Source organism: Lutjanus erythropterus, chromosome 13 (genome assembly GCF_056507025.1).
Source record: "Lutjanus erythropterus isolate fLutEry1 chromosome 13, fLutEry1.hap2, whole genome shotgun sequence".
Lineage (NCBI taxonomy): Eukaryota > Metazoa > Chordata > Actinopteri > Lutjaniformes > Lutjanidae > Lutjanus > Lutjanus erythropterus.
Window position 1 is genome coordinate 2033890 of NC_139329.1, and position 25865 is coordinate 2059754.

General features: G+C 38.8%; 1 protein-coding gene across 1 annotated transcript in view; it reads left to right on the forward strand.

Annotated features, from left to right (window-relative positions):
- The window catches only part of LOC146315985 (uncharacterized), a 136133-nt gene extending 130882 nt beyond the window's left edge, over nt 1-5251 (forward strand). Inside the window, exons 45-47 of the mRNA XM_084734553.1 lie at nt 1797-1913; nt 2051-2297; nt 3089-5251. Coding sequence (XP_084590679.1) covers nt 1797-1913; nt 2051-2297; nt 3089-3141 — 417 coding nt within the window. The 3' untranslated portion in view covers nt 3142-5251. The remainder of the gene's footprint in view (nt 1-1796; nt 1914-2050; nt 2298-3088) is intronic.
- The last annotated feature ends 20614 nt before the right edge of the window (nt 5252-25865 follow it).

The window sequence follows — 25865 nt, forward strand, 5'->3', positions numbered from 1 at the left end:
TTTAAGATTATATCATAATATGAAAAGCAGCCAAACAGTATAATGTCGACAGACTAATTAAATATACAGTCATTAGTGAAATACTTAAGTTGTGATACCATCAGACTGACTGCATATGACTCTATGACAGGTCTGAACCTCGTAGATTGTTTGTATCTGAAAGAAAATTCAAAATATTAAAAAAAATTTAAAAAGTCATGCACACCACTAAAGAACAAATCTGTTTGTATGGGTGGTTCTTGCATGAGGCCCTTTGGTTAACTTCCTACACCGGTTCTCCTGCTGCTTCTCCAAACTGGGTGTGTGTCACCTTGACTGTGGATGAGTACCTCATTCAACCACACTTCAAGTAATCCGAACTGTCCCTTTAAAGCTGTAACTTTAAAACCAGCTGTGTGGGTGAACAGTGGACTTTATATATATATAGAAGATAAACTGGCACTAATTACACACCCTGTCACTTCGAGCCCTCCGTCCCCAGTTGGTGAATGTAAATTGTCATATTCTGACATTAACTGGTATAAATCACAACAGGAATGTTGTTATCTTGAAACAAGCATGACGCTTGTTTCAAAATAGCAACATTCCTCTTTGGTATACTTAATTTAGGTATGTGTCTGTGTTTGGATGTAGATAATGCCAAAATATGACTGAGATTCTAAAAATAATGGATAAATGATCATTCTTTTTTTGTCAGCCTGGATCTTATTTTGTAATAAAGACAGTTTTGTAATCATGCAGGTTGGAAAAAACATCCGTTAAACTAATTTGGGAGAGAAAACAAACTTTAAGTATCCATGAACCTACCAGTGTTGACTGATTGTCAGATTTTAAGTTGTAAATATGATGACAAAAATGATGATGTGCATTTTGGTTTGAAACACAGAAACTGTTCACATTTTAACCCATTTAAGAAGCACACAGCAGGACAGACTCATGGGAGCTGAGCGTTGATAGTAACACTGTCCAGACGAGTGGATCTTACTATCAGTCAATCAAACTGAATCAAGTTGTCTGCCTTTTTTCTTTGCACCAGCCAAAACTCCATGTCTGCTGCAGATGGTTTCAGACTTGTGCCTATTCTTGTTCTCAAGAATGACAGCTGCAGCCTGCCGGTAACTGTGTTCCCTGTTGCCAAGGCAACAATCCAGATACTGTGTGATTAGTTTGTCTGGCTTTGCCGTCACTCAGCTGCATCTCACAAAATACGTTTTTGGCCATAACTCAAGAATTCATACTAGGGTTGGTTAAAGGGTTGTTAATATTTTCCAACCAACCATTCTCAGCCCATCCAGCGGTGATTGGTGATAATCTCTTTTCCCTCCACTCTCTCCTCCCTCCTACGTATAATAAACAAAATAAACTGACAAAGTGTCAAGAAATTAAATATTCTCACACCTAGTTTCCCTTTTTAAAGAGAAATGCAAACATATACCTTCTGAATTTAAGTTTCTCTCTTTTGCTATCTTGCCTGTTTTTACATACCTATTTTTTAACAAGTAATCAATCTGGGAATAATTTTTCCACTAATCAATTAGTTGTTTGGAGTGCACAGACATATGTCCAGATTCGAAAGTGGATCCCCAGGAAGAATGTTTGGGAAACAATGTTCCAATGCACACAGCATATAATGACCATGTCCTGGACCCAGAACTGTTCCTCCATGACATCATGTAGAACCTCAACCAGCACTTCCTTCCACGGTGTGACTGCTGGGTTAAAGATGAAACACTGGCTGCAGGTTTTTGTGGCTTCATATACTGTGACTTAATGTCTCTATGCATTTTTATCTACAGTCGGAGCAGCTTCAGAGGTATCAACGGACGCCCTCCACCACCTCTGAAGAGTCCATAAGGTTCCACAGCTCCGGGTCTCTAGATATGGATTCCAAACAAGACACGGAACCAAAAGAGGTAAAAAAAAAAAAAAAAAAATAGAAAGAAAGAAAAAGAAAAGTAGAAACTTCTTCACTGACCAGTGTGTTTGTAACAATACAACTACAAATCATATGACAAATACATGAACTCTCACTTTTCTGGATGTTCTGCAGGTGGAGCTCTCATCCTCCGCCCCGACCAAAGAACCTTTCCTCCGCATCGGATCCAAGAGGATGGGCAAAAACTTTAACCCCTTCTCCTCCTCCTCCTCCTCCTCTTCTTCCTCCTCCTCCACATCTAAGCCTCAGGGAGCAGAGAAGGAGTCGCAGCTCCCCACCAGACTGCTCCAGCTGGCCAAACCCAAAGAGAAGAAAGACAAGAAGAAGAAGAAGGGGAAAGGAGGGGAGCAGACACCGACAGGTACCACGACCACAGTCTGTCTCTTGTTTCTGTCTGTGTGTTAAGGCAACAATCTCTGTGCTTCTTCAGTTAAATATTAAGTCTGTTTGGCAACATGAACATGGAAAAAAAAAGTTATTAATCAACTGAACGATGACATATTTTTCTAATCAAAAATCAAGAATCAAAGTTGTTATTTGAGACAAATTTTGTAGTAGAGTGTAGAATTTGCTATATATGACAGCTGCCCTTTAAAATGGTTGAAACGGTTTTAATCCCCTCCTGTGCTCTATGCTCCACCCCCTTAATGTTAAATAAGGCTTTTAATAATAATAACAATAATAATATTAATGATAGTAATATGCAGCTTGAAGTCCAAAGACAATAAATGTGTTTTACATAACATGAATAACAAGAAAAGGGACGTTATTTTCTTGAGTTTTCACAGCCCTGTCTCCTTCCTTACATCTTTGCTGCTTAATACAAACAGTCATGAATATTGTGCACCTCTTAGTCATTATATAGACTGAAGGTAGGACAATATTTTATTACAGAAATAAACAATCAATAATGATAATGCTGGACATTAAACAGATGCATTAAAAAGCAACTTTTTCCCAAAATACTGCTGGTTCTGTGATTTCATTTCAAATCTGAAGCCTGCAGGGCGCAATAGGAGCATCAACTGATGCATGTCAAATAAGATGCATCAGTTATTGACTTAAACATGTAAAAATCTGTTAAATTAATACAAAACTGTTTAAAAAGTGCAATTTCAACAATAACTAAGTTGTGTCTTAATGTCTCTTTAGAAAGCAAAGTGATGTCGGATCCTCAGAATGATGGAGACATCTTCTTCTGCTGAGGACCTGGAACATGTGAAGCTCTAACCTTCTTGAACCAGACGACTGGCCAGCAAACAGGACCCAGACTGTTCCTGAACTCTCTGTTTGGATATAAAATGCGTGTCTGCTGATGGTTCAGCCTCTGGACACTTGTCCCTGCCTTCGTGCTCAGACAGAATCACAGATGATTCCAGCCGGGTTCTCGGGTCTGATCTACCTGCATGTGTCCCAGGTAAACAAAGGTAATAACCTCCTCCCAGAGACGCCAGCTGAAGTTTGAATCAGGAGGACTTTAATCGACAAACGTGCCAAGAATATCCTCTGTTCAGCTTCCTCTGTTCAGAGATGAGATGGAGAGCCGAGGAGGATCAAACGATGAAAAGCTGTCCATCAGAGGTCATGTGTCACATGGTGCTTCAAGTCAAATCTCCTCAACTGTAGCAAACCTTAGCTTTAACACCAGCAATAATAAGTGCCATTTCTTTCACGTATTACTGATGCTAACCTTGTGATCCAGGTCGCACCTGAGTTTCAGGCTGTCAGACTGAACAACTTGTGGAACTTTTAAGCTAATGTGTGATTTGTATGTCCAGATATTTGCTATCAGTCAAGCTAACAAACCAACATGAGACATGACATTGGTGTTTGTTAGTAACAGTTAGTAACCCCTGTACGAGGCAGCCGTTTCTCACTGTCCACACTGTGTGCTGAGGTCTGTGTGTCCACCGAGGCCACAGACCTCCAGACACCATCAATCAATGACATGTCAGTCAGCAGAGATCAATTTGTGGAGACAGACTTGTCTCACAGTCCACTGAGACTCAGTGGTTTTAGTGCCTTAAATCTCTGATCTCTTCCTCTTCAATCAAATGAAGTGTATCCCAAAGCAGATGTTTTAAATCCTGCTGTTAAACATGAAGAATTCATCATTTTTTTAAATAGAAGACTCTCCAGTCATCATTTAATGTGACAATCATGACAGTGCAGTGATCACTGCAGCACAACAGGATCAGGACTAAAAAGATTTTAACGTGCACTTTATTTACATGACTGGGATGCTGTATTTTAGACTCTGTCATTTTCTGATAATTAAATCATCATTTCTTTTCAGTCATTTTATACTAATTACAGGCTGTAATTACAGGAACATCCTTGAAAGATAAGCTTCATTTAAACAAGAGGTGGCTCCACTTTACCACTTTTTCATGTCTGATACTGCAACCTTCAGTGTCTCCTGAGACTGATGACAGTCTGATAGGGTCTTTTTCCATCTTTAAAACAGCTGAGCTGTCAATAATGCATTTGTGTGGATGTACTTTGCTTAACCAAGCAATCTAAACTCATCGTGCTCAAACTGTAAAACAAATCATCCACTCCACTTTAGTAGCATTTTGATTGATTAGCACCATACAAAGATTCAAAATGAAATTTATAGTGTTGCGTAATTTGCTGTTTTATTCCTTGATTTTAAAATAACTCCACACGGCTGATAGGATGACAGGCTGTTGACAGGTCTCACTCAGCTTCTAGCTGCTGTTCATGTGACATGCTGCTATCTGTGTCTTCAGGGTGTGTCACTCAAAGTTTAGTTGAACATGATCATGATCATATCAGATTTTTTGCTGATATCAATTCCAGTGATTTTGGACATTATGGTACCGATACCAAAGTATCAGATTGGTGCATTCAGAATTAAAACCCAAGTAAATATCAGTTTATTGTTGCAAACTCATTCTCAACATATATTGATTTGTCTGTACGTTCAGACCCCCCAAAGTCCTGAAAGATTATGTTTTATCTGTCACATCTGTCAGGACTTTGGGAGCTCTGTAGATATGCTTGCTTGTTAACAAATTTCACAAATTTTCACGCCTAATTTAAATTAATTAGAATTAGAAGAGTACCAATTGATCACTGCATCTGTTTTCCCATAATTAGAATCAAATGACACTGGTTTTTGCTGTAAAAGTGCTGGGAAATATCACAGAAAATGACAGAACAGAAAAATAAAGCATCACCCATGAGCACAGCAGTACCAGTTACATTTTAGTGAGGCTGGGTCACAATTCAACTTTATTGAATATAGACTTTTACTGGATTTATAGTGAGATGATAAATCCATTTGATGTTATTCTGTGGTCAGAATTAATGATTCCCAGCACATAAGGATGAAGAAGGAATAAGACTAATTAGTTCATGTTTTACATGTTTGAGTTTTGCTCTACATAAATGTAGAACAGTGGAACTTGCTTCAATGCATCAAACATCAGTTAGACAGCTCAGTGGGTCAACAGTTCAGTCTTGACCTCAGAAACAACAGCTGATCACACATTTCACTTTGAGGTCCATTTAGCAGCTCGTCTGGAGCTTTTGACCCCATGGACCTGTCCTCATGAGCGATTTGACTCAGTCACTGTGGACCTGTAGATGTTCAAACATGCCGTGATTCAGAGCTGATTTATTTATGTCAATTTTAAACATCTTTGCCTCTTTATGATGAATATTGATAAGAGAAAAAAGTTCTCAGTATTACAATGTGTGGTTCAATCAAGGCTGCATTGTTGAAAATCTTCAAATGAGAGACAATCACTGAGTGCACATTCAACTTTGTAAAGAAATCATGTAAGACAGAAAAGCTCTACCTGATGTTTCATAGCTGAGCTGAACAGAGAAGCAGAGATGGTCCTTTATTCCTCCTTTGGTCTGGTCTTTGATTTTAATATTCTAATAAGCCTGCCTCTTGTTACTTTGCTGCTGCTCAACACTCTGCTCCATCTGAGTCCAAATCTCCTTAATTTCCCTGAAGGTCTTTTATTTTGAAACAAATTCAAATCAATCCAAGTGAGTTCCTCTGAGGGAGAAGAGTACTGCTGTTAAAAACAGTACTATGGGCATTGACTGGTAGAATAATGCTGTGGAAATACACATTAGATTGATGTCAAGTAGCATATTAACAAGTCATTTGATTTTTCTATTTATTTTTTACTGAATTTACAGAACATACCAAAGCCAGGTTTAATCTAAAACCACACATTCTTTTATTTTGAAAGAACAATCCTGAACTAAACTTTGCTGAAGTTTGAACTGAACTCAGGATTCATACAATGGCATTTGCAGATGAATTTTATTGGACAGACAATCAGACATGCATTGATAAGAAATGATTTAAAAAAAAAGTATATTTACAAACAGTTTCTCTCACAAAACTCCTCAGATACTTTGTGAATCTGCATCGTACTGCATTTATCTGTGTTACACTGAATCTGTGTGACAAGAACAAATGGCCCAGACTGTTTAATAGCAGCTCTGCCTCAGAATCCTTTCCTTTAATCCAAATACTGTGTTCCCCTGCACTCGTCCCCTCTGCAGACTGCTGGTATTGATAACACAGCAGCACACAGAAGAGCCCTGAGGCTCATATTCATCCCCTCTCATCCATCCACAATGATAATTCATAGCTTCAGATTCATGCCACATTGATTTTTTCCTCCTGTTCTCTGCAGAGAGGCGATTCTTATGAGGATGAAGAATAATATTTCAGCCCTCAAGTGTCATTTCCCGCCCTGCTGCTGAGAGGAGCAGATTTCTGCTGAAACTGAAAGCTCAGCAGCTCGGCTCTAATTCACCGCACTCCCCTCCTCCTCCTCCTCCTCCTCCTCCTCCTCCTCTCACTCTCACTGTGGTGTGTGACTGATCATCAGTGGTTAGTCCTCTTCAGTGCCTCAGTCTTATGCTTTAGAGACAAAAACAAACAGAGCCATCTTCCTTTAGAGACTTATTCAATGTCGAGAGGAGAATCCTGCATTTCCCTGCAGATTCACACCAAAGCCAGTATATTCAACAGAGTATACTTCAAAATAATGGTGATATATTTTTTATAGTATCACACAGCCTTAATAGAACTTATATAAAAGTCATGCATTCTTGAGAATTGGAACAAATCATGTCCTACCAAAAACAACTTTAAAAGTCATTAATACCAACATCTTATTTTTTGGTGAAAAAAAGGATTTATATATGTGAAATATATGTAATTTATGAAATGTTTTGGTTCGCTTTAATTTGGTCTATTTGAAATTGTGAATTCTTATCTGGGACAAGCGTGACAAACAATTTAAAATTGTGCTAAACTTCATTTAAAGTTCTGGCATACATAAAGCATGAAGCTGTAATTGTCACTGCTGTATCAACAGCGGCCACAGCTTGAAGAGAGCCACAGACTTTACTTGAGCCTTTTAAACAATATCTCCTTTTTCCCTACAAACAGACAACTGTCTGGTGTCTCACCTCAGCTGTTAAACAAGCTTTCAGACCAACATCCACCAGGGGAAGGTCTGCCGCTGACAGCAGTTTGCAGGCTACAGAGCTGATTAGCCAGTCAACAGCACACTGAACAGCTGGAAATGTACCTTCAACAACCACTGTTTACATGTTAAATCATGTAGTCATTATTCTTAAACACCACTAGTATCTGTCTTTAGCTTTTAAGCTACATTTAGCAGCACTTAGCAGCATTTCTTATGGATTGCCAAAGACGTCTTGTTCTTCCTGTCAGTGATTAAAAAATGTATACATATTAACAATAAGTAGTTAAATAAAAGGTGCCTAATAATTTCAGTTGGGCTGAAATACAGATTTAGACCAGTGGATTAAATGCTGTGCAAGGGGATCAGGAAAACCCAAGAACTACCAAATTAAAAGAGAAATATCTAAGATGTCAGATTTCAGACCTCTGTTAATTTAGCAGTCCCTGCAGGTTTTGACTGAGACTGAGCTCCAATAAAAACATAGCTTCTTTCTGGACTGCTCCCAGATGCACTTTTTGGTGAGGTTACTGTTTTGTTCTCCCTGGAACAAGTTGCCTTTTATTCTCATGAAATATACACAAAAAAAAAACAACTTGCAACTTTATTTTGTAATTTTTACATGCTCTTGCAATTTTATTGCAAAAAATGCCAAAAGACACTGCAACATACATCGCAATTTTTGAGAAAAGCTGCCGTGAAATCAGACATTTTAGGGCCACAACAATCCCAAAAACAGCTTGCAAAATCCTGGAGGGACTGATTTTTACTTGTCTCGTATTTACTGTGTTGACAATACACTGTGCCAAAAGTATTTTTTTAATGATTGCCCCTTTTTTTATTTTTAAAGATGAATGATAAATTTATTTCCTACAGCTAAATGTTTGTCACATGTGGTCTAATTTAAACAAAGCTGTCTGAAACTTTAGAGCTATTAATAAGCACATAAACCAAATCTATTAAGTTTTGTTAAAATATAGTTCTTTCATTTACTTAAACCTCGTTTATCTTCTTCTACACTGCTCTACATTTCAAGCTGAAGACACAAAGGATTAAATCTTGTGATGTTTTCTTAGTGTTAATCACAGCAGCTCTGCCACATGGTAGCAGCCAGAGTCCTGCTGTGAAGAGGCAGATTAGTTTAAATACAAATTTACACTCATCACCCACCCCCTCTGTAATGCAGACAACCCCCTAAAGTGTCGTCCTTCAGTGTCCTTCAGACAGAGTTTTATTTCACTGTAGTTAGAGTCAGTGGAGACGAGTCCAGTTAGAGACTTTTGTGTTTTTCCTTGCACAGTTGTACGTTCAATATGTGATCTGAAGCTTTTGAATCCCTGAAACTAAACAGGCTGAATCACAGACACAGTGTTCGACAGTAGACTTTAGTAGTTTGAGGAGCAAACCTGAAATCTTGAGTTTTGCTGAGAGCTGAGCATGCTGGGAGGCCTGGCCTTCTTCTTCTCTTTCACATTGTACCCTTTGAGTGTGCACTATTTTACTAAAACCATTCATAAGGAATTTTACAAACTCACATTAGACCTTACAGTTTTGCACTGTGAGCTTTTTGAAATGTATTTGTACTAAAAGCAGAAGGTACAAAGTTTATTTTTCTCATTTTATGTACAAAGAAAAAAAAGGGCAAAGCAACTCATTTTGTAAATATGTTTTATGTACAAATTTGAACTTCCAAAGTATTGATGACTGTGGATTTTGTTTAGTTGAATGATTGTTTTTTTTTAATAAATAATAAAGCTTTATTTATCTGTCTTCTTCCCATTTTGAAAATGTACAGTAATTTTTCTCTCTTCAATAAATAACTATGCTGTTTGTCATGTGATGTCTGTTGTGTGTTTCTTTGATGGAGGAAGAGCGCAGGATGAAGAACAGCAAAACACAAGAAGAATGTGAGAGAAGAGCAGCTACTGGTGTCCTCTAGAGGCTGCATTGTTCATTTCACTGCACCTCATTAAAAAGGTGGACAGAGAGCAAATTCTAACAGCGGAGCAGTCCTCAGTAGTGATAGAGCTTCAAAATGATTATATTTCTTGATGGAGGTCAAAAATCAAAAAGGCTCTGTTCTCAGAAGAGTATGAATGTGCTCTATACATTTCCATAAGTTCTAATATTTCTAGCTTCTTGTGCATAAGTCGACATTTTCACCCGAGAGTCATCAGATGTTGCACATTTTGCAACAATTCCAGGCTTAGCAGGTAATCAGAATCACAACCAGCTTAATACTTTCATCGTCTTATATGTTTACAGATGCAAGTGACTGCTGTTGTCAGTAGCTCCACAGGAAAACGTATAAACCTTTCATCTTATATATAATAGTACTTACATATGATGGTGTTGTATAATCAGCTTGTAGATAAGAACTTGGCCTCTCTCACATGCACAAGCTCATCGTTGCAGTATTTAACTAAGCTGGGCCCCGTTTCCCAGAGCCTTTGTAGCGCTACATGCGTTCTAAGTTGTATTTTAAGGTCTACCGGGCTGTTTCCCAGAGTGGGGAAATGATGATAATGATGATAATGATAGCAGTGATCAGGCCCATCAGTGGAAGGTCATTCAGGTTTGGTAAAGGTTTTAGAATTAGTTAAGCATAGTAAACTTTAGATTTAGTCAGATTTGGTAAAGGTTATATTTATTCAGATTTATTAAAGCTTAAGTTTAGTCAGGTTTTGTGAAGGTCAGGTTTAGTAGAGGTTAGATCTTTTCAGAATTAGTAGAGGTTAGATTAATTCAGATTTAGTAAGTTTAGGTTTAAGCAGAATTAGTAAAGTCTGAGCTAAGTAGAGGTTAGATTTATTCAGATTTACTGAAGCTTAAGTTTAGTCAGGTTTAGTAAAGGTCAGGCTTAGCTAAGGTTAGATCTATTCAGATTTTGTAAAGGTTCGATTTAGTTGTGTTTAGTTAAGGTCAGGCTTAGCTAAGGTTAGATCTATTCAGATTTTGTAAAGGTTCGATTTAGTTGTGTTTAGTTAAGGTCAGGTTTAGTAAAGGTTAGATTCATTCAGATTTAGTAAAGCTTAGGTTTAGTTACACTTAGTGAAGGTCAGGTTTAGTAAAGGCTAGATTCATTCATATTTAGTAAAGCTTAGGTTTAGTTACATTTAGTAAAGGTCAGGTTTAGTGGGCAATTTTTTTCAGATTTATTAAAGCTTAGGTTTCATCAGGTTTAGTAAAGGTCTAGAGGTTTACCAGTAATCATCTAATAATGAACCATTTAAGCACAGTCTTACTGTAAAGTGGGACTGGTTTGGTTGTGTAAGTATCAGAAAACCAGCTGCAGAGTTGTAGCTTTGTCAGCAAGGCAAACAAAACATCTGTCTTTCCACACCTCTGTCCTTGTCTCACTTTGTCTCAGACATCACAGACCAACACTTACAGTGTTGACCTGTGAAAAAAAAAAATCTGTTTTTAGTTGAGACTTTTGGGCTACTGTGTGAAATACAGTGAAAATGAAGTGAAATGTACATGAATGCACTCGCAAAAACATAAAAGGCTCTCCCTGTGTTTGTGGTCTGAGAAGTGAGAAATTGTGTTTTCAACCAGCCACAGCGTGTTTATCCTTTATGAGCCAATTAAATCTACATCCCACAGATTTTTAGGGCTCTGGCTGGCTGGGAGGACCATGGAGGCAGTTTATTGTTTGCTCAGTTGTCGGCTTGTTTGGGGCTTTATTATCTGTGAATATAGCAACATCCTATATTAAGGAACAATGTAGTTCTGTAAAATTGCCTTTGCAACAACACCTACGCTACGTATAGTGCAAAGCACCACCCTGCAACAGAATCTTTGCAAAGCTTGTTATGTTGGGTTTTGGTTGACGCTGACAGGCAATTAGGTGTTGACTTAATTCTGCAGTTATTTGTGCTGGTGTCATGGTGTTCTGTTGTAGAAAGCCAGATTTCTAACTAACAACAAAACACAGAAAAAAGTTACGCCACTAAATCAGTATCCCACGTGAGTGCACAGGATTCCATTTTGAACATTCTCTGTTGGAGGTCAGAAAAGTATAGCAGCTGTTGTATTAATGTCAAATCTTTTTTACACATGCAATTTCATTTTTGGTCACTACCCAGAGTTCATGACCATAGGTGAGAGTTGGAATGTCTTCTGGCTCAGCTCTCTCTTCACCATTGATCTGGCAGAATGCCCTCATTACTCCTGATGCTGTACCAATCCACCTGTCCATCTCATGTTCCATTTTAGTCTCACTTGGAACCCAGGACACTTGAACTCTTATGTTTGGAGTAGTAAACCAATCCACCATTTTTTGGTCAGAAGACAGAAGACTCGGAGGTGCTGCCTTTCATTCCAACCACTTCACACTTGACTGCTAACCACCCCAGTGCATGCTTAAAATCACAGTCTGGTGAGGCCTGAACATAACCACATCTTCTGCAAAGAGCAGAGTCCAATACTAAGACCAGACACTCTGCTCCCCTCAACAGTGGCTTAAGATCCTGTCCGTAAAGATCACAAACAGAATTAGTGACAAGGGGCAGCCATGGCGGAGGCCAATACCCGCTGAAGACGAGTTTGACATTGTGCCAAGAATTTGGACATAGCCCTCAACCTATTGGACTCTTGGGGGGACATGCTTTTAAGCCCCATCTCCAAGTGCATAAAACACATGTGGACTGGATGGGCAAGCTCCCTTGATGCCTGCAACAACCCTGCCAGAGTAAAGATCCGCTCCCCTATTTCATAGCTCAGACAGAATTGGCTTGGTCGAGTTAAGGAGTTCCTCAAAGTGCTGTTGTCCCTTCTTGAGTTGTACAATAGTTTGCCAGCCTTTCCTTGAGAACAACCAAAAGTCCCTCTCTAAAGCATCATTTAGTGACCACTGAAACCAGACCCCTTCTGGCTTCCTGGTATCTGTCAGGAGATCCCTGGGCCAACCAGCAGTGGGCTCTTATGTTGACACTACAACAGGATGTCCTTTAGACCACAACTCCTTGCTGCCACCTTCACAATAGAGGCTTTGAACTTGGCCTAACAGATGGGAGTTTGAGACCTTTTAGAGAGGAAGCTAAGCAACATTCTCAGTTAACCCACATTACATGGGTTTACCAGCTCAGTCAGGCAGCCTCCTCTGCAATCTGATCCCACTTACTAGGTGGAGTCCAAGTGTTCAAGGCATATGTCCACAGATCTGATGATAAAACCATAATGTATATAATTGATCTTCGTTGTAAACTGTTTGGATACATATGAATCACTCTGTGCTTGAACATGGTGTTTGTTATGGTCAATTCAGGACAAGCACAAAAGCCCAAGAACAAAGCACTCAAGTTCAGATCAGGCAAGGCCTGACACCCCCCCCCCCCCCCACCCCCACCCCCCACACTTCCCAATTCCTCCCTCAATCATTGTTTATGTGAGTGTTGAAGTCCCACAGTAGAACAATAGATTCAATAGATGGTATCCTTTCCAGGACACCACCCACACTCCAAGAAAGCCGGGCACTCCCAGCTGTTGTTCAGTGCATAAGCACAAACAACAGTCAGAGCCTTTCTCTAACAAACTTGCAATTGGCTGAAGGCTATCTTTTTATTCTGTGGGGAAAACTTCAATACAGCTACACTCAGTCAGAGGTTTGGCCAGGTACCCTGGGCAACTCCGGAAAAGGAGAGAGTTAAGTCCAACTTTGGAAGTTTGGCTCCAGTGCTGTGCACAGGCATGAGCCCAGCTATATCTAGTTGGTGACACTCTACCTCCAGCTCAGGTTCTTTCCCTGCCAGAGAGGTACATTGGAATACCATGGTGTCAGCACGCTTATGTCCCTGCTTTTGCACGCCGCCTGACTTATGATTCACCAGACCGCAATTCCTATCCTTGCAGGTGGTGGGATTACTGGGACAGTGGACATCTCCATGTGGTTTGTAACTGAGCCGGATGTGTCAAGGCCTGGCCACCAATCGGCCACAGCAAGCAAACTCAACTGTGACTGGAACATCTGGAAGAGCCAGTCATTGTAGTTCAATAGTAGTCCACTTCCATGTTTTGGTACGATTTGCTGATGTGGACTATACTCGGGTAAACATGAGCCAGACCATCATCTCCACCAGATTCGAGTTCAGATCAATGAACTGTGCCAGATTGTGAAAAAAAAAGAAACTGGACTTTGAGGTCAAGCATACTTTGATCTGGAGGTGGATCCCTCATGTGAAAGCCCCTTTAAAAGCTATTTAAGGGGCTTATTGTTAAAAAAAAATTACATAAATTAAAACATAATAAACATGCAAATAAACTTAATAAACATATATTTACATTTGAAACAAGCATGGTATTATGGTTAAATAGTAAACCTGCAATGACTCAGACTGGAGCAGGATTGTGTGTTTTAACAGTGGGGGCATAAAACAGACAAGCCTGTTGATCAGGTTCTGTTCAAACTCCCACATAAGACCACAGGCAACAGATACAGTGCAGGAGATGATATATCATCTCTTAAGCAACACAGAATCATCCAGTGACGCATTCACTATCATTGTGTATAACGAACGTGTGAGACTTCACACATAATATGAACTGAGTGCTCACCTCTCTCATAGCTCTGAATCACTCTGTATTATCTGCACTGGTAACATGCATGCCAGTGAACAGTCATTAAAAATGAGTGTGCACTATGACATCATGTGTGTCATATCATTTTACAAACGCAGCACTGCTGTGAAAGCTTCAGTGAGCTATTCTGTGACACAGGTGTGTGTTGTGTGTGTGTCTATTCTGGTGGTCTGCAGCCTGCCACATGTGGCTCTTTAGCTCCTCCCCAGTGGCTCCTTGTGACTTTAGCAAAAAAAATTATATGGAAATAAATAACGTTATTTTTCCTAACGTTTTAATTTTCATTTATCATTGTTGTAGGTCTGTGAAAAAGTTGAGACTGCAATAGAGCCCAACTCAAACTCTTAAGTTCTGAAAAAGGTTAACCAACCACTGATCTGTTGTTGAGATAATTTACTTCTTATCTTCTTATTTTATCTTCTTTACTACTTAAGATAAACTTAAATCCTTGAGTTTAGATTCGCCCAAAAATTGCATGTAAAAATTATACAGTAAATTCATTCAAGTGAAAATAAATATTTTCAATTAAACCATTTCATTTTCCGGTATCAAAATAATGACAAATAAGGGTCACAGCTCTCTATGAACGAATTTTGTAATGCAAGTTTTTGAGTTTGTAAAACTGAAAGATTCAAGCTTATGTAAAAAAGGAATATAAATTATCACAACTAAATATTTTTGGTTCTTGTTAAGTTTTAGTCGTCTCAGCTATTTTCTTTACAGTGTAAAGTGATTCTTACATTCGCAAACTGTAAAACTATGTAGCCTATAATCCATTTTATTATTCTTTTTAATATTTCAACATCTAAAATATATACCATACCCTATGTTTATGCTAAGCTAAGTTATGAATGCCAAATTTAAAAAAATCAAAAAAGGAAAACAGAGAATTTGAGTTGTAGCTTTAGACAGATTTTTTATAATAATAATGTATATATTTAAAAATATATTACTATTATTATTATTATTATTATTATTATTATTATTATTATTATTATTGTTATTGTTGTTGTTGTTGTTGTTGTTATTGTTGTTGTTGTTTTGTTTTGTTTTTTTGCAGACCCCTCTCCCACAAAAAATAGTAGTTGAATTTAAAAAGTTGTTTAAATATGTGATAAAACATGGATTGAACACTCTCATGAGAACAGCACCGCTGTCATCAGCTGGACAACCTACTGCTCAGCATCAGCAAAGCCAAGGAGCTACTCGCTGATTTTAGAAAAAAGGGGGCAAAGAGGCACACCCTGTCTATATCAGTGAAGCTGAGGTGGAGCAGGTGAACAGTTTTTGGTTTAGGTCATAGACATCACACATCTCCACCTGATAAAGAAAGCTCAGAAACAACTTCTATTGAGGAGAAATTGAAAGCATCCTGACTGAAACTGGCATCATGGGATGTGCACAGCCCAGGACAGGAGCACTCTGCAGCAAGTGATTAAAACTGCACAAAACATCACTGGTACCATCTACTGAGCATCAGTGGTATCAGGGAGCTGAGGTCCCTTGGACACTAGACTCAAAAGGCAGTCTCTAAACACTAAATAGAGACTGAGGACAATCTAAAATTGTGTGAAAAAAAAAAAAAATAGAAAGTTGAAACCTGCATTGCTGGACAAATTGAAAGTCTTTCAGGTGTCCCTTTATTCAAACAGTCAGAGGGAGGCAATTGTCTGGTCTTTCTTTTTTTTTTTTCTTTGTATTACAACATGTATAAATAGTCTTCCAGGAACAACAGTGTATAAAACAATTCTGTTTTTCTGTAAAATAGTATTGTTTTCATATTAAATCCCTAAAATCCTAACTACACCTTCTACCTCATTAGAATTGGTGAATATGCTTCACTATGAAGTCCATTCTCAGTGTATGTGCACTGATGGCTTCTGTTTTCTACATCACACTTACAAAGTGAACCAGGATTACCTTCCAGGCTAGTTGTGATGTCACAAATCATGCTCATAGGCTCACCCATTAAAACCAGATTTTCAATTAGCACAGTAGTATTCATTCATTCATACTTTAAAAAAAAAGGAATATCCATAGTATTATGGTAGATAGTAAGAGATGGTTTGTTATCGGCCTGTTTGGGTGTCTGAATTCGTCTTCATAATCCATGCTATATTTATTTTTCATATACTGTTGTTTTTATCAGTTCCTTTGTGCTAATAAATAAAACTAACTACAACTGAACTAAACCTTCACCCACACATTACTTCCAATTCAGCCACATAGACATATGCACACATAAAGTATACAGTAAAACTCTTCCATTACTGGCATGTTAGATATTTATAGACAGGAACAACCATGAATAATGCACAGGGTGTGTGTGTGTGTGAGACCATAAAGAGAAGCCAGATGTGGTATGTGTGTGTGCATACATAAAGTGCATGTGAATGCATTCTTTAGAATTTCCCTGCCATTAAAGCTGACCTGAGCCATGTCCCCACTTGGCTCCAGGTTATGGCAATGACTCTTTGGGGAGTCTGATGAAACATGAATAATTAGAAAGACACACAGCAGACACATAGATGGGCATATAATACATATACAGAGAAAGGTAGATCGTTAATGTAGTAATAAAGCCATACATCAACTGTTGAAGGCAGTAGGTCCATGTTCCTGCTTGGGGTACATCCATTCAAAAAATTACATTTACTCAGAATGGTTCAGTACATGTTTGGTGTGTAGTTGGTGTGTCAGGAGTGAAAACTACCATGAAAACCTAATGGAGCAGTGATGTATGTAAAGACTAAACATATCAGATAGGGGTGTCCTGATCTGATATTGATATCGGATATCGGTCCGATATCAGCCAAAAAAACGAGTTTTGGATTTTATCGGACTGCATCTAAAATCTCTGATATAAGCGCTCTGATAAGCAGTCCATTTTCTGCTCCAGCACTTCTATCCATAGGTGACTCTGGTTGCTGACTATTGTTCTCTGTTTGAGTAACATCACTTGATCAAGCCTTTTCTAACATTCCACACTACAAAATAAGTAATAAAAGTATGTATGATTCATGCTGATATCATATCAGATCGATATCGGTATCGGCCAATACTCAAGGCTGCAATATCGGTATCGTATCAGAAGTGAAAAAGTTGTATCGGGACATCCCTAATATCAGAGCAGAGGGCTGTACTACAAAGGAAGCTCAACACAGCCAGCCATTACATGAGCTGCTCAACAAAACCCAAAACCTAAAAGCCCAGTCAGAGATAACAGGTATCACCACAGTGGTTATCAGCTTGCTTTGTTAACTCAGGCTTTCTTCTTCAGACTCTGTGCACGCTCACATAAAAAGGGGCATCTAGTGTGTCATTTGACTTTTCTTTCACACAAGGTGAACTGATTGCAAGCCGCCTGCTTCAGTCTAAATGAGCAGGTAGTTATAATTAAGAGCTATGGAAAATATAAAGATTATATTACAGCAAAAATAAAACAAAAACAAAACAAAACACTTTTGCTGCAAAAAATGCAGGAGAAGAAGAATGCTGCCAGAAAAGTACTGATGGAATGTGAGCTTATTGCTGACGTTTATTTCTAACATGACAACTGCACATTAAACAATTAAACTTCATACGGCAGATTTAAACATGATGCTGTCAGTCTGACACTGTCCTATGATGACAGAGACGTGGAGATCACTGAAGTTTTTGGCCAAATCAAAGTAAGGTGAAAGTTACTGATTGAAGATTTTCTAATCACTGCTCTGAGCAGTATCAGTATCAGTGATGCATGACAGTTCCATGCAAACAGTTTGGTTTTGATCTGAAACTCAGAACATAACCTGCTCCAGACCAGGTTATGAGTTCAGCATCAGTTACCATGGTGATCTAGCCAGGTTAAAAGAGAGCCACCTTCATGACACTGAAAACTCTGACTTTATACTCAACGTACTTCACTAACAAATTAATTTCACTTCATAGTACAGCCCTCTGCCGTGAGAACCTCTGTGATAAGCACTAATACTTTGCAACAGGATTGAATGACCATTTGTGAAATTGTAACAGGGATTAAAGTGACCATGTTTCCACTAAACTAAAGTTTATACTTGACAAATGAAACCACCAAAGGTAAACAGACTCAGAGAGGGAGAGCAAACAAAATGTTTTTTGCACCAGGCATTGCAGTCTCAAATGCATACTCACAACAGAGGTCTGCAAACATGTCGGGTCCTGCCCTTTCTTTTTTTTTTTTTAACTTGAACTTAGTTGTTTCTGTCAACAAATAGGTTATGGCTGGTCCCTTTGTTCTGTCGTGTCTGGTGTGAGTGGTGCTACATGGATCAGACCCAAATGATTGTGCCTGTAGATCAAAGTGAATCAGAAAAGACTCTTAGTGATGGTGTAATTTATGTTTTTACTGTGAAAAATACTGTAGAACACCTGCTTTTACAATGGAGTTTGGTTCAACAGGACCAAAACAGCAAAATAAAGTGTCAACAATATAAAAAGTGACAAATAAATCACCTGAAGATCCATTAAGGTGTTGGTATATGTCAGGTTAATCCTCTTTGATGGAGACTGAAAGGACTCCTATTTCTTTATTTTTTTCTATGATTGGCAAAGTTCACCTGACAGGACAAAGGGTTTTGCCTCCTATTAGCAAAGAAGAAATACAGTTTTCTTATATTATATTATTATATTATTATTTTCATAATTTAAACTGGTAAAGACCCTAGAATTTGTTTTGACTGCCATTCAAATCAGAGGGATTGTTTTCACCCCAAAATTGTAGTGTACCCAGATGTGCTGCTCTCCTCCATGACTTGCTAATGAGGAAATGAGGTGCAGGTGGGCAGATGGGTGTAGAAGCTCAGGTAAAGGAAAATGGAGGGATTGCAGGACAGATGAGAGGGAAAGGACAAAAGTGGTGAACAGGTAAAGAATAATGCTGAAGGGACATGGGAGAGTGGGAATGTGGCAGAAGACAGAGGCAGAATGAGCAGGAAGGTACGCTGTGACAGGTTTGTGCTGACTCTACATGTGGCTCTGTGGCATAATTGTCATAGATTTTTCCACAACACAAACCACAGAGTCAGAGTGCAAAAACAGAGCAGTCTGCACACGTCAGTAACTGTGGACAGTGCACACAAGCGTTTCACAGTCCTGGACCTCAGGGACCACTGCCCTGCATGTTTTAGGTGTTTTCCTGCTCCAACACACCTGATCCAAATGAACAGGCCGTTATCAGGCTTCTGCAGAGGTTTGATAAGCCTGAAGCCCAGACTCAGACCAGCAGAGGAGGACATCACAGCTACTGACACATCAGTCTGCTCCTTAGTCAGTTATTTACTGTCTGTTTCCAGTGAGGGGTCACATACAGAGTGACATACAGTGAGTGAGCTGTAGAGCTGAAGAGTAACTCAAACAAGACTTTGAACAGGACATCAGGTCATATAGACTGACGGCAAAATCATTAATCATTAAAGTGACAGTTCACCCCCTTACCTGTAGTGCTGTTTATCCACCTACATTTTTTGGTGTGAGTTGAAGAGTTTTGGAGTTATCAGCCACAGAGATGTCTGCCTTCTCTCTGATGTAATGGGACTAAATGGCACTCTGCTTGTGGTGCTCAAAGCACCAACAAATCCTTCTGAAAAATTCAAAGCCAGCATCTCTCTTCCAAAAATCAGGACCTGATTAACCAAGAAAATTCACAGACCTTGTTGTGAGCAGTTTCAGTGGATTCTTCTGCAGTAGGAAAGTGGCTCCTACATGAAACTGCTCACACTGAGGCCTGTAGATTATTTTGAAGAACTGGGTCATAATTATTGGAATGACACATTGTTGTGGAGTTTTTCAAAGCACCACGGGGCTAGTGCCATTTAGTTCCATTGTACTGGAGAGAAGGCAGACAAATATGTACTTTTGAGTTTGGGGTGAACTGTCCTTTTAATAGACCCTTTTAGAGCCGATCTCATTCGAAAACCTCTGGATAAATTTTGGCAACAGTCATCCAGACGAGTTATCAAGCTGCCAATGTTGAATTTGAACATTTTACCAGCACCAAAATCACAAACATGTCTAGTTGTTGCATATACAATATGTCAGAATCTATATTCCACTGGTCGACTACAGTTGTACAGAATTCTGACAGGACAGCAACCGTTTCACTGTAATCAGTGGCGTCTATGGCTGCAAGCTATTAAACATGTTGACTAGACTGAGGAAGACTGTAAAAAAATCTATATCTCAACCTACAAACATACATATAAGTGTTTTGGATGATGGTGAGTCAGGAGTCAAGACACACACACACACACACACACACACACACACACACACACACACACACACACACACACACACACACCTCCCTGTGTAGTCTTGTAAACAATCCTTTTTTACCCAAGGACATCATAATGCATACCTTTAAAAAATGCATGAGGTGTGTGTGTGTGTGAGAGACAGAGGCAAACAGGAAGTGTGTTTGTTTGTGTATCTTTAATCCAGGAGGAGGACAGGAACAAATTGTCCCCATGCCTACACACACACACACACACACACACACACACACACACACACACACTCAAATACACTAAAGACAAAAATGTATCCTGCCCACTGAGCACAGCTTATACAACGACTCTTCATATAGTGGACATATCTGAGGTCTCACACACACACAGCTGGTTTACATATAAAACACTGCATGCATGCAGCTTTGATCTGCTCGATCAGTGTATATATATATATATATATATATATATATATATATATATATATATATATTTATATGTATATATATATATTTTGCTCTTGTGGCAAAGAGCCTCAGACACTTAATTTGTAATCGGCTGACTTCCATATTCTCTGGCATCCTGATTACTGGGCGGCACAGCACAGGTTGTATCTAGGTGTGTGTACTGCTGCTCTTCACGTCTCTTACCTGACACCTCACAGTTTTCCATGCTGCATGTTTATGGTGTGAGGTTGGTGTTCTGTCTGCCTCTGCTCCTCACTTTGCAGTGTTCTTTGGCTCCTCTCCTTACAGCAGGTCCTGGGTGATACGGCTTCACTTTGAGCTCTGCTGGCTCATTTTTTTACAACTTTAACCTGCTTTTATTCGGCTTTCAGTTAAGGCAGCTTTTTTTTGGTCTCTGGTCTGCTGTTCGTAGAGATTAACCCATGGCTGTGTGGCTCTCCTCCTCGTGTGTGTGTGGGAAACCTCTGCTTTCTGATATGTATATGCAAGTTTGCATTACCTTTAATTTAATTTAGTTTCCAATTAATAATTGTTAGTGTAGGCACGGGCATGCCGGTGGCTGTACTGTGGGCGGCCCGTCCTCCAGCTTCTCACCTGGTGTACCTGCTGTTTTGTCTCTACAAACTGTCCCTATCTACAGTAGATTTAATGTCCTGACACCTACAGGTATCTAGATGGTTCAAATTATGGGGGAGCTAAGGGGAGCCTGGCTCCCCTGAAAAGGACATGGGTGTCCCTGACAGTCTACTCTGGGACATCTGAGGGTAGCTCTAAAACATGATGTTCCTGAAATGAATTAGTAATAGTAAAAATATGCTGAGTGTCTGTATGTTGTGTGTTTATTCACTCATAACATCATTTCCAAACATTTATCTTCATTGATTAACACATCGCTGTGTGTGCTGTTTGTTGTATGTAGTCATGTTGTCTGTGGTTCTGACATGAAGAGGAAGAGATTGATAGACAGACAGACAGACAACACATCACCTACTTCGGTTTCCACTTGCTTTTTGTGGTTGTAAATAAAACTTGTGGCACTAAACCCATTTCTTCCAGATTCTAACAACCTCAGACAGAAGGTGAACAATGTGAGCAGAAAAACATTGTCTCTCCCCCTCTGCTGATTTTGCTTCTTGTTTTTTGCACTGATTAATAAATGCATTCTTTGATTTTGAAACAGCAGTTTTATATTTTTGTTTTTTAGCGTTAGTGTAGTAGTAATAGTAGAATGTTTTTCGTAGTAAACCTGAAACTGACCTTGCTGCAGCACACTTCCATGTATGCACATGCACATGACATGTTTTAGTGGCACAAAGCACTGAAAAATATGGCTCCTGTGAAAGCTAATGCCCAAATTCAATCTACAGTGTCCTCCCTGGGACAGTTTTCTCCCCACGTTACTACATAAAGTGTTGTTTGTTTGTTGACTGGATTGACACACCACAGCATATAGTCGGTGCTGCAGCTGTGGTCTGCACAGCTGAGAATGAACTGAAATTATCCCTGTATCATACCAGTGTTCTGCTTTTCTTTTTCCTTTGGTTTGTATTTTTGTTTGCTGTGTTTCATTCATGTTTTATGTGTGTATTTTTAGTGAATATTTTTAAATATGTAAATAAATATTATATATAATTATTTGGGAATCACATCTTGTTTCCAGTGTATACAAACCGGTGTGCCCTTTTTGGTGTCCTGAGGATTAAATTTCAAGTTTTTCCTGGGGTGCAGTTTCCCAGGTGGTGTTGTTAAGAATCTAAAAACTAAAACCAATCTCCCACTTGGCTTCACTATATTTAGCTGGAAATGAAGCAGTGGTGAAAACTGTGGCAAAACTGTATGAAATCTTCCTCTGTGGAAACCAAAGGCTGTCCAGCAAGTTTCTGGTTAACAAAAGTCTAATTAGTTTAGTCAGAGACACTTAATATGAAGGCTGATGCTAATCAGCTGATCTGAGGCTGATTGAACAAACACTGGCCTTCATTTCTAAATGTTCACTTCAGTGTTGCCAGATGTTTGATAATCGTATTTGTACCATAATTTTAACAAGTGTATGATATGTGTATGATCAATAATTCAAAAAAAAAAAAAAAAAGGCAGACATTTCTATAAACCCACAGTGATGCCTTGTTTGAGAGCAGCCAATCCAATCAGCATCACACTCTATCAAGCAGCTGGTGGAGCAGTGACACAGTCTGGAGCTTTTATTTTGATGGGTAGGAACAGAAGGAGTGATTGTGTGATGAGCTGTGATTGATTCTGTGTAAAACGATAAACAGTTGCTGTCTTGTTCTGATGATGCAGCCTCCATGTAATGTGGTGCACATGGTATACTTTTGACATTCAATAAAGTATCCTGGCCCTTAACCACGTTGTTTGCAATAATTTTAAAGTGACAGTACAATATTTTGCATCAGGCAATTGGTTCATTGTGCACTCGGTAGCAGCAGCTCGGCTCCACAGACAGTAAAGTTGGCCCGTAGCTGAATGAGGATCAGCGTGATTAGAAGATGCAGACTGGAGCCTCCGCTCCTTTGGACTTTGTGGCCACTCGCACATGAACATGAAGCAGAAGCTGGTTGAATATATTGTAGCCACAGAGACTCAAAGTTAATGTCCTATTCCATTTCAAATGTTACCAAAGCAGACTGAAATCTGCAGATGTCTATATATTATTAACACTGACTTTATACAGTAACTATACTGTCCCCTTGGAATAATAAGGTTCTATTTGTGTTCTGAGTAGTTTGAGATGTTGAGCTTCATTCCAAGGAACAATATTTTTTCATACAACACATGATCAAAATCCTATCAGATTTATGTGGGTTTCTTTTTTTCTGAAACAGGTCAAACAGAGATAGAACCTAATCCTGAAGCTCATTTCCATTTAGAAATACAAGGTTCTATCTGCAAAACATGAAAAGAAAAAAATGTTTACTCTTGATTTGTTTTAAATCATCAAAATAGTGTTGTAACAGAGTGTCTAAATATTTGAGAAAATGTGATTTAATGCTTTATATGATATTTTACGAGGTTTGTTTTATATCAGAAGTGTTGATTCTGATACACCAAATATGTCCTGTATGGGGGGGAAGGGAAAAAACAGATGAATGAAATGAGTGTTGTACTGGATGCTAGACACTTGTTTGTTGTTGTTGTTTGTAACTATGTTGATAAGACAGTGTTCGCAGTGTGTCCTCAGGAGAAATGAATGCCTTTAAGGGGAATGGTGAGATGTCAAAGATAAAAGATGTAACAGGACATAACAAGACAACAGTGAAGGAAAAGATGTAACAAGACAGAAAGACAGAGACCTTTGCACAGAAACAGCTGGATACTTTTTTACTTTGAGTATATTTCAGAGCCTGTACTTTTTCACTTTTATTTGAGTAAAGAAGTTGAATTAGTACTAAGACTTTTTTTGATGATGATATTCCGATGGCAAATACGCCCCTAGAACACTTAATTTGCTTCTGGTTCCTCCAGTCATGTCTCAACATGGGTGGTACCTCCCCTGTTGAAAAACACTACTCTAAAGTATCTTTTTAAAGCATCTTCGAATTTGCTGTGATATTCTTTACTACTGTCACTGATTTTTTTTTTTAAATTGACATGTGATGTGTTTAAAAAGACATAAATAAATAAATAAATGTTCCCCAACCTAAAGTAGGACATGCTGTCATCCTCCTCTTCACATTCAGGAGCTACACAGAGTTTAAAAAGTGAGTCAATGTTTTATTTTCACCAGTAAAAACATACAGTATCTAACATTTGTTTCCACAAAGAAGTTCCTTTAGTTTTTCCAAATCATTTCAAAAATCCTCATTTATTTCAAAAACACGTTTCTTCTGACTTCTTCAGTTCTAAACAACAGTTGAAGAGAATTTAGGAGCATCTCTTCACTTCTGTGCAGTAGCTGAAATCCAACTCCACAAACTGGTTCAACTCAAGGCAAATTAAACTCAGACATTTACACACTCCTCACAGCAGCTCATTTAACAGTTGGACAGGGGACAAGTGTAAAAGACTTCTAACACCAGCAAATACTGTACAGTACCACAGACACGATACAACATATCAGCCATGATGCATCTGTGTCCTGCAGAAACCTGATTCAGCCAGTTTTTTTTTTTTCATATTGTGACAGCTGGTGTTCTCTCCAGCATGTAGAGAATATTTCACACCTGTGGGACAAAGACACACCACTGCTAATGAATGCACTGATAAGTATAAAAGATGCATAGGTGTTACAGAAAGAAAAGTCTAGAATTCAGTTTTTCGGGTTCAGCTGTGCGGCAGTGGCGGTTTCTGCAGGACACACTGTACACAATACTCTCCTGTGCTTCTCACATTTGTCCTATACACAGCATGTTGTCTGAAATCAAAGATTTTCCCATGACTGATGAGACACCACCAGCCCAGTGCCTCTCTCTAGTGTTACTATTTCACTTCCACATGTTTCCTCAACACTAAAACATGCTACTGGAAATACAAAGGTGTGCATGTGCAACTTGAGATATTCAACTTGTCATATGTGCATTTGAATTAAATCCACAGGTCATGCTCCCAAATGTGTTTCCTAATGTTGCTGAATCCCATTGTGTAAATTTATTGGAACACTTTGTTTTAAAGCTCAGCAAAGGTCTCTTGACATTTGAACTGGCACTCTGAAAAAGGCAAAAGTAAGAAGTAAGTAGTGTACTGTTATTTCAAAGGTTTTGGGGCACACGTCTACTAAGGCTCCAGCAGGCACCAACAGAGATCTGTTACTGCATCTCAACATGAGACCTAGAAATATTTGGTCCTGTATTGGATCCGACCTCATCCTCCAAAAGACAACAATAAATTAAAACACTATGTTGACACTATGTCTTTACATAGGACTTGTAATGATCGTGATCAAGTAGTTTCTGTACTGGCACTTCAGCTGAGTGAGAAAAACACTGTCACTGTTACCATGAGAACCAACCCATTATAGTGCCAAGCCACTGTCCAACGGCCCATTATTCCTAGTAAAGGTGTAAGAAAATATTGAGCGTGCTGAGTATCGCAATATTATACTTTGTGACACTGTACTGATACTAAAAACACTGTATTGTGATATTGAGAAATATGCAAAGATTCAGGGCAGTGGTTCATTCTGTGTTGTGTT